This window comes from Rhopalosiphum maidis, chromosome 1, assembly GCF_003676215.2.
Source record: "Rhopalosiphum maidis isolate BTI-1 chromosome 1, ASM367621v3, whole genome shotgun sequence".
NCBI lineage: Eukaryota > Metazoa > Arthropoda > Insecta > Hemiptera > Aphididae > Rhopalosiphum > Rhopalosiphum maidis.
Genome location: NC_040877.1, coordinates 92,734,861 through 92,754,072, shown reverse-complemented (window position 1 = coordinate 92,754,072; position 19,212 = coordinate 92,734,861). Strand labels below are relative to the sequence as shown.

The 19,212-nt window shown below is 26.9% G+C and overlaps 2 protein-coding genes across 2 annotated transcripts; both read right to left on the bottom strand.

Moving 5' to 3' along the window:
* Positions 1-4,372: 4,372 nt before the first annotated feature.
* On the bottom strand, positions 4,373-7,303 carry LOC113549990. The gene is made up of 2 exons (XM_026951552.1): positions 7,264-7,303; positions 4,373-4,961 (listed from the first exon to the last, which is right to left on the bottom strand). The coding sequence occupies exon 2, from the start codon at positions 4,892-4,894 to the stop codon at positions 4,547-4,549; it is 348 nt and encodes a 115-aa protein (XP_026807353.1). The 5' UTR covers positions 4,895-4,961; positions 7,264-7,303; the 3' UTR covers positions 4,373-4,546.
* A 528-nt stretch (positions 7,304-7,831) lies between these two features.
* On the bottom strand, positions 7,832-14,072 carry LOC113549190. Its single transcript, XM_026950378.1, has 5 exons — positions 13,976-14,072; positions 10,061-10,732; positions 9,767-9,827; positions 8,028-8,218; positions 7,832-7,843 (listed from the first exon to the last, which is right to left on the bottom strand). The coding sequence occupies exons 2-5, from the start codon at positions 10,652-10,654 to the stop codon at positions 7,832-7,834; spliced, it is 858 nt and encodes a 285-aa protein (XP_026806179.1). The 5' UTR covers positions 10,655-10,732; positions 13,976-14,072.
* Between the last annotated feature and the right edge of the window lie 5,140 nt (positions 14,073-19,212).

Here is a 19,212-nt window from a genome sequence, read left to right as displayed (position 1 = left end):
TTAATTATTTATTTTATGAGATGTATTAACTAATTCGTTTATTTTTATTACAATAGTACAATACAATTTTATAAATATTAATATTATAATTATACATATTGTTTATTATTTTTTTTTTCTATAACTGGCAATGTCACAGCTGTTTTTCTATGGAATATTGTGTTACGTTCTGGTCAAGTAAAAAAAAAAAAATCGTTTGTATTAGGAAAATGTGCGAAAATGGGTAGGCAAAAAATATATCGTACGGAATCGTGTGTCACTCTATGTTAGTGAATTAAATGCTAAAACATATTATATTATATATATTAGTATATTACCTACATAATAATTCACATTTATACCTATAATAATATTGTGTTTCCATGCTATGTATACATATATATTTGTATTTATAAACATAATATACATATATATATTAATATATTATGAAATTTTCAATACGTACAATAATATATAATAATATTATAATAATGATATCTATATAAATTATTAAATTATTATAAAATACGTGAAAACAATAAATAATTAAATAATTAAAATACTCAAAGAAGTCGTGTTAAATCAAACTATATACCTAGATATCAAATTTAAATTATTTTAATATTGAATTAATGTACCTACATGTCATTTTGTATTTTTGTAATTTACTATACCTATTGTTCAGCGTTAGTATATTTTGAGTCTTTTCATATTAGTATTATACATTCACAACAAAATGCATTTAATTATAAGCTGTTTAGAGGCGTATATATCGTTAATTTTGATGATTGAAATTCAAAGTTCATCGATTATACGAACAATTATTGATATTTAACACTGTTATATCCGGTTCCAGTCAGATTTTGTTCGGTTGTTTAATTGTTTGGTAGTGGGATCTTCTTAAGGAATGAAAATCAAATATCAATGCAGTTTGGGTTGATGAATTTAATTTATTGATTGAGTTGAATACTGAATAGTTAATAAAGCTTTACTAAATGAAGGATCATAAAATATAGTGTTAGAGTAAAACGACTTATTAAATATTGTATCCCTTACGATCGAGTGATCTACTGACTGTGTCATACATTTTAAAAATGATGCCTGTCGGACGTATTTCGTATATACAACGAAATTGCTTACATATCAAATTTTTAAGAGAAAAATCAAGCAGGTGAAAAATTCAAAACTACAATATCAATTTTACAAAAAAAATATGATAAATGGTTCTCATCAGTCATCATAAAAAATTACAACAATAAGAATAAGATTAGAGCAGAATCACATACAATAAATAAAATAATATGTAATAATAAAGAAAAAATATACCGACGGAAGAGCTATAATAATAACGTTGGTTAAGATATAATTATTTGTTTATTAAACATTAAAATAAAGAATATTCAAATTTATCTTTACATTTTTATCTTGAATATTTATGTCTTATATTTTTATCACTTTTTGTACTATTTACTAATGTCTTTATTTGATGTGACAAACAGTCATACTTTGTTTTCCAATGATCGATAGATGTATTAAATGTTCCAATTTTTTTTTAGTTTTAATATTTCCTTGAATATGACCATGCGGACAATTCATTAAAAAACATATAAAATCATTTTTGCGAATTTATTATACTGAATCATAGGTATTCACAGTCCAGCGTGTATTATCTACGAGTATATTGGTACAACGAGTAAACGCTTTTTAGGTAAAGCTTTAGCAGCACATTTTTCACATTTTAATGTACGTATTGTATATGTTTCTTGTATTATTTTACAATTATTTTAATTTTCATTTTCATTATTTAAAAATCAACATCCTAGCATTAGTCACTATTCGACATACCTTCAATAATAATTTATCAACGATTTGTGTGAAATATCAGTATGCATTATTTGGTTGGCCGTCTAAAGAAATTGATAAAATACATTGCATTGGTCTAATAACCTGTATAGTTATAATAATTATTATGCTCTGCCGATCAAACACATACAATATAAGAAGACCGGTCGTATATATTTCGTGTTATGTACCTTTTAAATATTTTATATGTACACAAATGAATAATGGTTATGTTGGAATGCGATAGCTGATAATTGATTATATAGCAGACAGTATTGTGGCGAGTGGCGTCGACTCGCACTCTAAAAGCTATTTTACACTACAAATATTTGAACCCAACAATACGAACAAGGCGACAGTCAATTTGGGTGGATTATATACCCGGACATGAAATCAATGGACGAAAGACCGTTTTCGTTCACTTCTATTGTTGATTACTAATACACGATATTCTTTTTTGTGTATAGTTACGGCTGCACCGCCTACGCCTGTACGAAAAAGTAATATTATTGTCATGAGACCTAGCAGGGGTGAAGTGTATATTATATTATACAAAAACTAACATTTATTTAATTTATTTGGAATTATTTCGTGGAATACTAATGTAAAAGCAGTTTGAGAAACCCAACCGAACAGGAGGTATATTAAGGGAAAATGTCTAATTTACAAAAACCGGATTTCTCCCCACATGTGTAATATTACGGAGAGAATTGCATTTATTTACAAAACCAAAAATCGATTCGGCTTTAAAACGTAATATAAATGTTCAAAATGTTCAAATCTCAATCGATCCGATCAACGATGTAATTACTTATTGAACGAAGAAATTAATCTAAAAATAAATGTAAAAAAATATATTTTAATAACTATTTATTAATTTTGAAAATAACCCATTTTGGGGCTGAGTATTGATTTTGCAATGATGAGTGTTTTTTTCTGTCTGTCAACACCTTTATCTTAAGACGTTTCACATGGGCGCGTGTCATACGCAATGTATCGTATGCGCGCGTTTTCAGTCCATTGGTTAAATAAATACGCACTACTCTGACGATGGCGCGTTTCCTTCCTTTATACTATAGTATAATAGTATAATATAAATTAACAATAAGCTGCACAGTTGCGTATTTGTATATTCTTGTAACATAATATTTACTGCCTATGTAATTGTAAATACAAATATTTTAAACGATTGAAAAGTCAAATTATAAAAATAATAATAATAATAATAAATTCAATAATTATAACTGTTAATAAATGTATTTATATGAGTTATTTTTTATTCTTACATTATGTAAGATAGCTGAGTGGATCAAATTGCCCCGAAAATATAATTATTTTATAATCCAGTATTGTTTTTTACGTATTTATAATGTATATTTAAAAATCTGTTTTGTAAATTGTCTGAAAAACGAATAAAATACTATTTTGAAAAGTATGAAATCCAGATAAAATGTATTGTATTTACAATACATTTTTTGTTCTCTCATAGGAATGAAATAATATCGTATCAATGATTTCATCCATAAAATGTTCATTTTAATCACATTATCTACAAGTGAAATAAAGACATTTTTTAATTCAACTATTTGCTTCACTATAATAATATTTTACAGATTTAAACGCATTAAGCTGTAGTTACACAGACTTAGGTATATTTTAGATTTAAATTGTGCAGTGTGCGTGTTAATACTATATAATGTACGATATTTTATTTTTACAACATACATCTATAGAATAAAAATATTCTTCTAAGAAGTAAGTGACAACAACATAACCGTACGATGTATATCAATATATTATTTGTCCTGTAAACATCTTTGTACAGAATTGCCTTGTAAACTGTATAATACGATTTTATTGTTCAGTATTTATGGGAAAAAATGGAGCATCTGCTATCTACATTGTCATTCTCTGGTATCTGCTACGCCCAGCAGGGGATTAAGGCTTAAAATTGCTTTTCTGAAACGTGTCTGGCACTCCTTGGCCTTGGACTCGGATCGGTAAAATGATTTGCCAATCTTTGCCGGGATGATATTCTGGCGCCGTGCCAATACTTCTCAACATAATGTGTGGATAGCTTACGTTTTCTGATTCAGTACTTATGTCGTTTTGGTTAGAAGTACCAGGATTGTTTCCGAGTGTTTTGTCTTTTACCGTGAATGTAAGACTACAACCATGAGTGATTTTTAATATTTATCCGTTTGGATCTTAGTCGCCACTGTAATATCTGTCGCCGTGTCAATACGTTGAGGTGTTACAAGGATTAAAAAAAAAATAATTTTTATCATAATAAAACTGTTACTTTATTTAATATTTAAACAGTCTTTAACATAATGTTGCTTTTTCAACAGGAACATAATAAACACTTAGAACGTGCTTCTTTTAAATGTAACGTATTTAAATTTACGTCAATTATCACAATTAAGAAAATATAATAATATTACAAAGTATGAGGCCCATTAAAACTTTACACTATATTTATAAATAACAACAACAGCAGGTAATCGAAATTTCTTGATAAACATTAAACTGCACTATGAGTAGACATAAAGAGTTAATTTAGAAAAAAGAATATTTTTTTAACTGGTTGTGAACTTTTATATTTCCAGAACAGGGGAAATTATAATTAGTAGTATTGACTTTTAATTTAAATATCTTTAACTAGATTGGATGATTAAATGCAATTGCTATTTTTGGTTACACACAGTCATGTAATTTCAGTACTCTATTCATGATCTATATTTTTTATAACAAGATCTCCCATATTACGATAGCGTTCCAACATTATTAATTCTGTGATAAAACACTTATTTTTAGGAAAACTTTCTTTGAGTTTCTGAAAAGCTTGGATCATGTTTATTCTCGGTGCAGTTGAATGTTCATCTAGACATTTTGATTGAATATTTTTATTAAATATTAATGCAGTAGTCGCAGTGGATTTATCATCCTCTTTCTTCATCGACAACACTGCAGTTGACAAGGTTTTTTCTATTGGTGCTGTAATTGCCATCAGCGGCGCTTGTAAAGATATGCATTTTAATAATCGCTTTTTTCTTCGCGATTTAAAATGCATATTTTCATGTTCCGTAAATGTAATATTTTCTAATTCTTTTGCTTTAGGTTTCTTATTTTCAATAGCCCTAAAAATAAACATAAAATAAATAACTTACGTGTTTTTAAATGATAAAAGTAAATATAAATTTTATTCAAGTACTAATTAAATAGTTATTGAAATATAATATAATGGTTAACACGTTGTACAATATATTAAAGGAATATAATTGCAGATTAATACAATAATATATAACGCATTATTATTTATGATTATTTATTATTACAGTAGGTATAATATGATGTCGTTCACAAGTTTTTAGTATGTACTCGGTCTGGTGCGTGTCCGTTATCTACGCCACTTCGACCCGCAGTCCTAATGTATTTAAATACGTAAGTAGGTAAGTGAAATTGTATTGTTATAACCTAAATTATAATAGTTACACAATACCGAAGGTTTTCTATGTTACGCCTATTATTTCGACTAAGACATCTAAATCTCTGAAACAACTTACCGATACCCTCAAAACAGATTCCAATGCAAAAATTGGTTAATAATTTAAAAAATATTCAAAATAAATTTTCTCATCCCCAAATTCATATTGGGAGTCTATTAAAACCCAGGATAAAAGATTTGTGTCATTTGACGCAAACCTTGACCTATTATCAACCCAACTAACTGACGTTATTAATAAAAATTCGTCATTAAAGGTAAAGGTTGAAAAACTAGAATGTAAGTTGTTAGAAGTCGAGCGTACTTAATCTGCAGGACTTTGATCTTAATACCCAGGAGAATGTTAACTCAAAACTTTTGGATCGGCAAACTAGGATTCGAAATGTTATTCTAGTTAATGTTCCCAAAGCCTCTGCATTTGTACCTGGTGTATTAGATGATACTTCTTTTGTAAACGACGTGTTTAATACCATTGGTATCTCAGTTAACCCGGTGTTTGTATATCGTCTGAATAAATTTTAAAACAAACCACACCCTCTACGTGTTTTTTTTCTTAGCTATACTAAATCTTAAAATCAAAAAAAGAAACTGGTTGGTATCGATAGAATTAGTATTATTTATATTTTATCAGACCTAATACTGCTACGACGTAAATACCTCTATTAGAGTTACAATAAAGAAAAGATGCCGGTGAACATAATCTATTTTTTAAATAAATAAACGACTTAAAAAAGAATTCCTTACAAACTATCTCAAAAAAAAAACGATCGAACATCGCACACGCTAAATGATACAGTATATAATGTGTAACAGGACTATTTAACAAATACAGTAACATTTGTAATGGAAGTTTGTTAAATAGTCTTGTTACACAATGAAAAACTTGTGCAGACCCAGACAAAATATCAACTATATTTTTTACTGAATTTAAATTTGTCTAAACTATTCCTTATTGTACTTATTTAAAAAGTCATTATCATCAGGTATCTTTTCGGACGAATGGAAAATTAGTTTCCTTCACAGCTAATCTATTTTATATCAAATATAAAGCAATGCGTTAAATATAAAAGCTTTTCTTAAGTTATTTTATTGTGACTTCTAGTTCCCTAGGGGTCTCATCTTTCAATGATCTTATTAATCTATTCATTAATGACATTCAATTTTCAAATTCGCATATATTTTTATTTGTAAATGATTTTAAAATACTACTTATTATAAAAATATCTAATGGTGCCGCAATGACTTAAACCCAATATATGTTTGACGTGACCATGATAAATTATATCTTAACACTTTCGATTATAAAGTAATGATTTTTTCGAAAAATCGATTCCCATATTTTCATAATTATTATTTAATTGATTTATGTTAACCAGAATAAAGATTAAGATATATAATTGACACATTTCACTCTTTTAAAATGAATTGCATACATTTACAAAGCAAAGCGTCATCTGTTAGGTTATAACCTGAAGCTGCAAAAACTTCAAAAATTCAATTGTATTGAAATCATTATATTGCACATTCAATTCTTGAATATAACTCTATAGTCTACATGCGCCAGGAAATATGGATGTATGATACTAGTAAATAAGTATAATTTTGATCTTTATTTATGTGTAACTATTAATTGTTTTTGTAAATATTTAAATTGTGTTATTTTCTTACAACTATAATCTCATACAACAATTATATATTATTAATTAATTTATATAAGTAAAATATTATTATTTAAATTGGGTAAACCACTGGTTTAAATAGAATATGTGTAAAATAAAATAAAAAAAACTACGAGCTACTAAATCATTTCATTGTCAAACAATTTTGGCGAAAATGAAATCATTGGCCAAGTATGTCTTGATCATTAGTTTATATGTATAATCCATCAAGTTTTTTTAGATTTTTTACCCATTATTATCATAAAAACAAAATCTTACCTTATTTTATCGTCACAATATTTGTTTAATTCTATTTCTTTATTTCTAATTATTGAAATTTTCATTTTTTTAAATTTTCGCGATATCCAATTAAGAAATCTATTAAGATTTATATTTTTATAAACAATCGATTGATATTTAGACACACCAATTTTTTGCAAAGAAGAATTATGATTTTTTTGAATTCCACGCAACTGACTTTGAATTTTTTCTAGTTTCTATAAAACAAAAATAATAATTTTAATTTATTATTTATAAAATGTATTATCAAAAAATTAACAAAAACTTTATTGATCATGCAAGTAACTAACATAAGTAGCCAGATAAGACCCGAGAAGCAAATTTTTGCTCAGGTGGCATTTAGTTACTTAACACCAACAATGCTATGCGTGCAATAAAAATCCCGCTACAATCGTAGAGTTCAGCAGGAGTGTGTGTGTGTGTGAGTGGGTGTTTGGTATAACCAGGTGGATAGGAAAATGATCACATGATCAATAAATAATTTTATTGTTATTTGTTAATGGTTAATTAATATTTGTAGGGAGAATGTGGTAAAATAATAGTCATACTAAAAACTAATCTATAAAAGTTAATCATATATTCATATCACTTAGTTGTGTAAATGTGTAATACAGCCTAAGCTGAAGTACTTCCATGTAAAATAATATGTGTACGTTAATTATTATGTTTATTAAAGCCAACTTTACTGTGGTTCTATTGTTTGATTGTTATACAACAATAGATACATATAATATTTCACATACCTTATTTAACAGATTAATATATTCTAATTCATTCGTCCATTTCAAATCAAGAACATCAGTTACAGTTAGATCATAAGTCATTGGAATACAGCCATGTTTTACAAGATTCATCGTTAGAACCATTTGTAATTTTATTATCTTGTCATAAGGAGTCCACAAATACAATTTGGGTATAATTAAGTGAGTTGTATCTAGAAAAATATTCATAAATATTAAATATATATTAAATTATTTGCTTATTAATTTTAGATTTTTAATAACTTGAATAACTGAAAAATCAATCAAAACTATTCGTGACTAAGTTTAAAAAAAGATTTTTGAATAAATATTTTGTCAAAAATATATTTCCTAAATACTAACTTGTTCTTTGTATTTAGTTATATTTTTGCTTTTAACAAATTTTAATAAAATATATGTTTTATACTTTCTAAAAAAGCTTTATAAAAATTATTTTTGTTACAAGACGTTAATAATTAATTTTGTTATGTTTGAAATTAATCAAATTATAAATTAAAAATGTATCTTTGAAAAAAAATATAATTAATGCATCTTTTTTATGACCTTACTTAAGAAATCATAATATTTTTAATATTATACTTAGCATCAGTTTGTATTTCATGAGGTATTGAGGTATATAGATACTAAATGTTACCAAGATTATTAAAGGATATTAAAGGTTACAAAGATTTTACAAATACAAAACAGTATATAATAATATGTCATATTTATGATACAGCCAAGGGATACTAACACCTAATTTATCGGAAGGAAATGGCCTTTAATAATTTTAACACTGCTTACCATTTATAATTTGCAATTATTTATATATATTATTTCAGATTTTACAATTTTTTTTACTCAATAATAGCTAATGACATATTATTCAATATAACTTAATATGTGTTTTTAAGATAACTTATTTTATTTTTTGTCTTTATGTTTCTAAAATATGTTATGTTAATAATTCTAGATAATATATATTTTAGTTATTTTACATTATATACATGACTATGCTTAAGTATTTATTAATTTACAGTAGAAAACTTTATAATTATTTTATAATGTTGAAATATTAAATAAAATATAAATATTTACATATAAAAAAAACTGATTTAGCACAAATTCATTAAATTTTAGTAGTATAATAGTAATGTATATAATCTTTTAATAACTTAATACCACACAAAATAAAAATTATAAATTTATTTGTGATATAGAGCAGCGTTTCCCAAATTTTTGTTTGAGGTTGCCCGGTAAATAATATTTTTTCCCTTCGTGACCCACCAAAATATTTTACATTTATCATTGTGTAAAAAAGGCAAAATAAAACACATTTGAATACCCACATAGAATTTTATAATAAAATTGAATCGTTAATTTGTAACAACTACGTAATAATTAAAATATAGTTACTAATTATACCAAATTATCCAATAAAATTTAATATGACATTTGTATTAAATTCTGTGACTCGGTATTATATTTTTGTGGCCCACTCTTTGGCAAACGCTGATATAGAGTACTAAAAATTGTGGATATGACATTCATTGTAACTTCGTGTTCAAAATTTAATGAAGTTAACATATTATTTAAAAAAACCTTGAAGACATATTATGTAGTAATGAAAAGCACATTAAAACCCACTGCCATAGGTATTAATTTAATTAATATTTCAGTAATAAATAACAAAAATTATTTTTACACTTTTCAAATATGTAATATTAAAATAAATAGATTACCTGAACTGGATTGATCATGATTTGTTTGCTTTGTATTATCTTCATTAGCTAGAATAGTTACCTGAAAAATACATTATTTATGAACTAGAAATACTCACTGTAATACATGATTTATTTATGATATTTATAAATAAATTATAATTAAGTAAAGGTTTAATTACATTTCTAATCAAAATAAATATTATTTATGAACAAATTAAAATAAATCATTATAATTGAAGTTAAAACTTTCTTAATTAGTTTTTTTTTTTTAAAGCAACAATATTTAAAACAATAGACAATAAAAATTGTTACCTTTAAATGGATTTCATTTTTTTTATGTAGCATAGATTTCACTTTTTCATTTTCTTCTTTACTTTGTTCTTTTGTCAATAATCCTGGACCAGCTATACTTTTCAGCTTTCTCTGGGGTGATATTATTTTAAATGCAATTGTTTCATTAACTTCATTCATCGTGGATGCAATTGGTTTATATGTTATAGATTTTTGTGCTTTTAATTTTAAAGATTCTGGTTTTGTTTTTGATTGCTTTTTTACATTAGTTTTAATATTTTTTATTTGCTGTTGTTCTACTTCAGATTCCTCAAAGTTTTGTTGGATTAGTTGTTTATTTCGAATTTTTTCATTAGTTTTTTCCTTGGCTTTAGTAGTTGTCTTATAACAGCTTATATTTTCTGCTACTTCTGTAGCCATACTTGAAAAATTATTGTATACAAGGCCACTTCTTGTTGCTCTTAAACTCTTCCTCCAATCTCCTATCCTCCTATCTTCAACTATTTTTTTAATTTGTTCTTTTTTCAATAATCCTAGACTAGCCATAAATTCTAGTTTTGTGACTAATGAAAATACTGTTTTAAAATCTGTAGTTTCAATATTCATTTCATTCATATTGGATACAATTAGTTCGTCTCTAACAGCTTGTTGCTAGTTTAATTTTATAGCTTCTTGATAAGTTTTCTGTTTTCACTTCAGTTTGTGCAAAATGTTGTATTAAATTTTTATTTTATAGTTCAGTATTATGTATAAATATGTATAAATATGTGATTTATTTGATTTTTTACCTTGTCTTTCATAGGTATTTATTACACCTTATATTTTATATTATTTGTCTAGTCATAGTTGAAATATTATTGTATTGAGTGTCATACAAAATGTTTGCAGTAAATTAAAATAAATAATAAGATTTTATCGTAATTAATTATTAAATTATCAATTGTAAAGCACACCAAATGATAACTGAAAAAAAAAATATTACTAAATTATATTTTAGGATCAAGTCAATTTGTAATTTTATTTTAAGCCATTAATTTAAATATATAAATAAATATTATAATTTATAATTTAACAGTTTCTTCAATTTCATATACCTTAAAAATATAATAACAATACATAATTAATGAGATGGCATTATATTATAATATTCAATCTCACAAAATAATATAATATAACAATTAGTAGTGCGAAATCAGTTTTTATCAGTTTTTTTAATTACCAGTTAACTCAATTGTTAAAAAAAATATTAATTAAATACTAATATAATTATAAATTAGTAGGTGATGAAAAATAGCCATTTAATAATTTAAATCTATCTTCATTTTGAATTAAATGTATTCTCTCTAAAACATCTTTAAATAATTGACCTATTAATTTATCAAATATCATTGTTTAATTTTAATCAATTTCTATTTTACGAAGAACTGTAGAACACGAATGATCACTGTTTATATCTTATGTTTTTATAATATAATTAAAATGTTATATGAGTTGGTAGATCTATGATGGATCAGATGTTCATAATTGGATAATGTTACTAAAAATTATGGAAATTTGACAGAGAAATGCATACAGTTTTTATGGACTTTAGGAAACCATATAATAATATTGACAAAGAGAGCCTACTGATTATTATGAAATAATTTCATTTTTCTAATAAGTTACCTATTCAATCTGATATCAATTAGTAACATGGAAATTCAAACGAGAGTCCAAGTTCAAAATACAGTCATTGACCCTAAAACGATGAATATCGGTTTAAAACAAGATGATTAACTGTTGCTAATATTGCATGACATGATATCAGAATAGGTGACCAGAGATAAAAATTGGACTAAAAGATACAGCAGAAGGTATATTAGCTTAAGCAGACATTTTATTGATAGAATTCAGATATATTAAATAATTATTCAATTAACTTGAACTTTAAACTGAAATGATTAAATAGTTGGTTTAGTTTAATATCATCATCCTGGTCTTAAATGATTGGGATGATCTGATTTGGAGAATAAAATAGCAACAAAAACTATATAAGAAGCAATTTAACTGGACTAAAGCCGAAGACCCAAAGAGCCTACATAAATATTAAGTCAGATTACTAATGAGTTAAATGATTTGAGGCCTTAGACACCTGAAATTTAAGTGGTCTGGGCTAAAGGTACTATTACTGAAGCTGCAAGTATCCGTCAAGATGCAATAAAAAAACACAACGTCTACAGATTAGAAATGATATAAGATACAAGGGAAGAAAATATACAAATTTATAAAATAAGAAACTTAGCAAATAGTATAGTAAAACGCTATAAAAGACTAGTAGAACAGAAAACAATGAATTTTTCCGCATATATGTATTAAATTATGAACAACTTTTATTAATAATAATTATTTTATTTTTCGGGGGGTGGGTTGAACATCCCCCTCCCCTCAGGCATGCCACAGATGGAGATATTTGGTTGAAGCATGCAAAATGTCTACTACCGTACCGCGTCATTAGATGTTTCACATCAATAAAAAAACTACTCTATAACATAAATATAGCCTTTGAGCACACAAATTCTTTTCAGAGTGGCTGAAGAACAAATTAAAACATTATAACTTATAACTGTCAATTAGTCACATTTCATAAATTATTTTTGTGTTATATTAAAAACCTACCAACTTTAAATAATCTTTATTTTATAAGATAATATACATGTTAAAGTGGTTCAATGTTAACTATAACTAGAAAAAGTGTATAAATGAGTAACTTCAATATAAATCCAAATATTACAAAATTTGCAAAAAATTGCACTTCAAACTTTTATATTTTAGTTTGTACTTATATGACACGCATTTCAAATGTACTTAGCAATAAATTGAAAAATTAGGTAGAAAAAAGTTACAAATGCAACAACAACCGTGCTCTAGTTATAATTTATATTATATTATTATGCTTGGGTGATATAAAATACATAGGCATATTAATTACAATATATATTGGACAAAACGTGCAAATCTAACATAAGTGAACTGAAATTAGTGCCTTTATAATTAATAATTTATAGTTTGAACGTGTCTTGCTTCTTATTCTTATCTATTCAATAGATTAAGTACATACATTTTTATTTGTTTGCAATAATTTATTTAAAAAACAGTGCCCAGTGATGAATTATGTATAATAATAATCAGTAAAATATTCAAAGAGAATGCTGTTTAGATAATTTTTCACTACCTGTCCAACACCCACACATGTTTTCTCCGTCATACAAATACGTAACATGGCAAATTTACACTCAGCAGATCACGTTTAGCTACGTTAGTTTAAAAATTAGAGTAAATCGACCTATCATGCGACTTGGTGGAAAGAATATTATTTGTGTTTGCATGTTGGTTTTTTACGATTATTCAGTTCTTAAGCGAGTTATGAGCATTTTTAATTTGCACTATATTATATATACGTATAACTTGCTGAAAATTGATCTATTATAAAAAACCAAATACAAACACAGATAATATTCTTACCATCAAGTTTCATAATAGGTCAATTCACTCTAATTTATAAAATCACGGAGCTAAATGTTCTCTGCTGAGAATAAGCATTAATTTTCCATGTTGCGCACTTGTAATACGGAGACAACACATGTGGGTCCTCTTAAAGTGTGATAAGTCCAAGTAATATTGTGTGTAGTAGCAAAATTTACAAAAAATATGGTATGGCTCGATCAACAATGTGGTCTATACGGTACACCACATACCTACTATCTACATGGATCATAAACGCGAGGACAAAAATTTGATGGCATCCAAAACGAATATATTCAATACACTACACAGCAATTGTACTAGGACTTATCGCGTTACAAAAAAATGTCTGCAATACTGTAGCCTGTTGTAGCAATGCGAACAATAAAGAACAACATCGCCACATCAAATGTATAATAAACATTGAATACTTACAATATTTCGTGTTAATAAAAATAGCGAAATCGAGTGGAGCAAGCAACCATCAATCGTGGAACATTGTCGCGAACATTAAATGAACAGCAATAAATGACATAATTGCTAGACGAACTAACGTCAAACTCATACTAATATGTGATATGAAATAATGAAATGTTGATAAGCAAGACCCACTCCGTTGAAATTATAAGTAGTGACGACAGCGCTATCGTTAGGACAAGAACGGCCGACGAAATAAGCGACGACACCACACGAGCCGATCTGTATGATAATAGTAAAATGGACGCGATGCAATCAACAAGCCTTAGTGTAATAAGAATATTACTATTATTATTACTCTGTGGTATCAAGTCAAATTGGTTAATACGATAATACAATCAAAATTTAACGTTGATGCGTGGACAATTTGTGTATAATATAATTGTATATTAACGAAAATCTGAAATATTAAAAATAATAAATATTAATCTTCGACATTAGAATTGTGCAGGCTCGTCCGCACTAATCTCGTTTCGTCCACGTTATCATATCAACGTTATTATTATTATTATTATTATTAATACTATAATCATTGTAATAACTTTTTCCCGGTCATAGACAACTATACATTCCTGTCGTTGTTTTCTCCACTTGTGTCTTGGTTTTTATTTTTGAATTATTCTAGTGACCGTCTCACTCAACGGCCAATGTGAGCTTGCACAATGTCGCCGCTGATTACTCTCATTTTTCATACGATCAACTAAATGCATTATTTGTTATTTTATTATGATTTACATAATTAAATATAATCATTACATTTATCTATGTAACACTTCTTTAACATATCTATAAGTATAGCTGCAATCTACATTTAACATTATCGATAATAATTGTCATTTGTCAATTGTATCTACATAATTTAAAAGCATTTTGAGGATAAAAATTTAAAATAATTAAAGAAATTAAATTATTTAAATTATATACAAATGAAAATTATTTTAAATTTTTACACTTTAACATTTTTAAAATTATGTAGCCATGTATGTACTAGGTACAAATGACAATTATCGACAATATTAAATGCAGATTGCAGCTATACTTTTAGATATGTTAAAGACGTGTTAAATAGATAAATGTAATGATTATATTTAATTATGTAAATCATAATCAAATAACTAATAATGTATTTAATTGGTACGGGGCTTTTTTCGAATACTATCAAAACACAAACTGTGTATTGTGCAAAACTTGTTCCAAAAGTTCTGACATTGGAGCTGCTCACAAATCACTAAAAATTCAACAATTTTTTACCAGTAGGAATATAACAACGCTCTCCCACACCCCGTACAGCCCTGATCTAGTTACTCTGGACTTCTGACTGTTTCCCGGTATTACATTTTACTCATTATTATTTATTAATATAAAATGTATATCTAACCATTAAATTAGATAATACGTTACTTTAAATATGAAAAGGGTATCTGCTCGGGTATCTACTAAGCTAAAAGTATCTGCTATTAAGTCGCACATTTATAGCATTGGTCCAAATCTGGCAATCACAATGTTAAAAACACAAATAGATGCCTTACCTTTAATATGAAAAGGGTATCTGCTCGGGTATCTACTAAGCTAAAAGTATCTGCTATTAAGTCGCACATTTATAGCATTGGTCCAAATCTGGCAATCACAATGTTAAAAACACAAATAGATGCCTTACCTTTAATTAGCTCCACTGCTATCTAGAGTTCATTTTTACACAGGAGAATCTAATACTGAATTTTAATTTTATGATTATATTCCCAGATACCTAGAAAAATTATATTTTCACAATAATATATCAATATTTCCAGACAAATTTTAATAAACTCAGAATATTTGTACTCAGTTGTCACAACATTTTTAAATATTGTTACAATATTGAAAGTATACTTTTTGATAGAATTTTGTACTCGCATATTATCACAACATACAATAGTTTTTATTTTAGCAATGTTGTATGCACCTGCCATAAAAACATTGTCAAAATATTTTATTTTTGCATTATCACAATAAATATATTTTTTATTTCTATAATATTATCACGACACAAGACCCTATGTTTTCATGGTGGTTATAATAAATATAGAAACTGATTTTAAGGAGAGGAGGTTAAAACTAACCTAACTAGTAGTGCACTAATTAATCTTAAAAACCTTACCTACTATTGTTATGGTAAAATTATTATACTATTTATACTGCTCACGCATTTAGGTCGGCATCTGATTTAAATTTTATGGCGAGAAAATTTACAGGACAGCTCTGGACTTGAACATATTCTACAGTGGTGTAAAAACCGAATGGGCAAGGTTAGGTTAGGTTTTATATTTCTCAAAATCAAATCGTTCAATACCGCATACATTGGTATATATCAATAACGTAGGTATACATTTATTTAAAATAATATTAGGTATCGTTTAGTACTGCATACCAGTTAACCGTAATTAATCAAGATCACAAAATCACAAAAATAAAATGTTCAAGATTGTACAGAAAAATCAGTTTTATTCCAATATTTAAAAAAAATTACAATGATGAAAGTTCACAATCTGGATTATGGTTAAAAAAAATTTTGGGTTTACCTTATTTACCATCACAATTGATTCCTAAGGCGTTTCTGGAGACAGTGGCTACTTGCCCAAATGAAAAACAATTTTATGATTTTACTGATTTTGATATTTAATTTTTAACTGTCAATCAAAAGTGTGTGGTTTTTGAACTATCAACCTTTCAAATTTCTCTTTTTAACAATATAATAAATGTGTGCTGTTGTGATGACCGTTAAGTGGGCAAACGCTACGAGCCTATAATAACTGATGAGGGTACTAGTCTAATCAATAATACCCTATATTTTATGTTAAATTATAAATTTGACAATAGAATGAAAAATATGAAAATAATAATATTTTGGTATTTGAAATAAATTCCACGAATTAAGGATCAATAACCAATTATTGGTAGGTATATATTAAAATAGTACCTACCTATCTACTACTTTTTATATATCAATAATAATGAAAATGAGAGAAACAACTTTTATTTATATTCAATAAATAAGTAAGCTGTTCACAACGTGAGTTGCAGCATACTTAATCAATATATAAATACATAGGGATAAAGTAAAATGTTAACAATGTAGTAATTGTGGGCTGTGGCTGATGTGAAAAATTAAATTTTCTACTATCTCTTACCTAAAATTGACAATAATATTTTATAAAACTACTAACTAGTTATATAAATATTCTATATATATTCATAAAGCACATAAGAGTCATTGCATATGGGCCTCTATATACCTACTTACACAACTGACTATATACTATACCTTGTTATTATTGTAAAATAATACGTTTTTATTTTACACTATTATATACACGAAAATATTGACAAAATGTTTCACATATTATATTTTGTTATATTATACACATTGTTTTAATAAATAATAACCTTAAATAAATCATATATATATATATATATTATCACTAAATTGTATGACAAAACAAGTATAATATACTTAGTTATACATGCTACATTGCATAGATACAATTAAAAATATCAAACAATTTGAAAATTAAATTTAAAACTTTTATATGACCACATGAAGATTTTATAATAATAACAATTTATAAATTGTATACTCGTAAAACTAAATAAACACTAATTTTTAAATTTTTTATAAATTGCCAGAAGTGTAACTTATAATAATGTAGATCTTGCAGCTTATTTTAATTGAAATGGAACCTGAGCTCACCAAAGTTCTATTGGTTTTTTAATCTCTTTCAATTAAGTATCACGGAATTTAATCATCTTGTTTATGAATTTTACAAACAAAAATACAAATGATAAATATTACTGAACATCAAATATTAAAAACAGATTATTAAAATGATTTATTGAATATTAAGCTACAACATTGTATAGGTAGACTGTAGAGTAGTAGTACTTTAAATCCTTTGTTATGGTTATTAATATTTTGTAAGAAGATTATCAGAAAATGATTTCTGAATAATTGTTTTTATTGTTTCTGACAGAGAATCTCCAATACGAGGATAACAGACTTTATGAAAATTATAATATTTATGACAACTATTAATGGAAGGTAATTCATCTACCAATGTAAGCATAGTATTTAAGGCTAGGTGGTAGAGATCGCAAAGAACAGCCACAGTAACGGATTTTTCTATATTGATCATAGAATCATTGGAAAACATTAGATCAAGGAAATTACCATTAGAGTTGGGTATGAGATTTAATTGGAAAAAATTATTAAATGCGAAAACGCCAGGAACACAATGGACTCCAGGGCCAGAGGAAGAATAAATTAAACCAAAATCATCATTAGACCAGGATAAATCTAGAAGGTTAGGTTAGGTTCCAGAGAATCACCAGAGAATATAAATACGGAACCAGGATGAGCGTTGATAATATATTGAGCAGCAGACATAAAGGACTCGTATACCGGGATAGAGCTACCAGGAGGAACATAAACGGAACAAACAATATAAGCAGTATTATTTACATACAATTTAACAAATATACAATATACAACATTGTTAACGAAAGCTGGTAAGAAGTTATAGACCACATCGTTACGAATGGCAACGAGAACTCCACTTCCTCTACTGAAACTACTGGTTTGACTACTCTTATCACATTTAAACACAACATAGTTGTGTAAACCTAATTCAGTGTCATGGAAGCTATTAGTTAGCCACGTTTCAGTTAAACAAATGAAAATATAATTAAAAATAGCAACATTACATTTAAAAAGACAAAGTTTGGTTCTTAGACCTCTACAGTTTTGATAATAGCCCATGGGTAACTTCACTCCCAGGCTGATAAGTTTTTTGGGGTTTTTTTCAACATCATATTTGGAAGTGGATGGAACGTATACATCAATAAGAGGAGGACTGGTAGATGAACACGAAGATATCAGTTTTTTGGAGTGGTGTTTTGAATCATCTCGGGAGCAAGACGACCCCAAAAACGTTTGACCATTACTTCATCGGGCCAGAATACAGGATCGAGGACAATATCAAGCTTTTCCGCAGGCAGGTGCACATGGAATGAAGAGTATGATAGGTGCCTTGTAACCATTTTGTTGATGATCACGTCTGAATAACCATTGAACAATTCAGATTCTAGTAGGGCAGTTGTAACACATGGATCAAGCCTCGAGACAAAAATATCAACATGCTTACGCACCGGCATTGATGACA

What these genes read in the sequence shown, in the direction of transcription:
- LOC113549990 (XM_026951552.1), bottom strand. Translation starts at nt 4,894, where the DNA reads ATGCATTTTAAATCGCGAAGAAAAAAGCGATTATTAAAATGCATATCT.
- LOC113549190 (XM_026950378.1), bottom strand. Translation starts at nt 10,654, where the DNA reads ATGAATGAAATGAATATTGAAACTACAGATTTTAAAACAGTATTTTCA. An exon ending in AAAATGAAATCCATTTAAAG is followed by an intron (nt 9,828 to 10,060) that starts GTAACAATTTTT and finishes TGTATTTTTCAG; the next exon opens with GTAACTATTCTAGCTAATGA. An exon ending in TCATGATCAATCCAGTTCAG is followed by an intron (nt 8,219 to 9,766) that starts GTAATCTATTTA and finishes ATATTTTTCTAG; the next exon opens with ATACAACTCACTTAATTATA.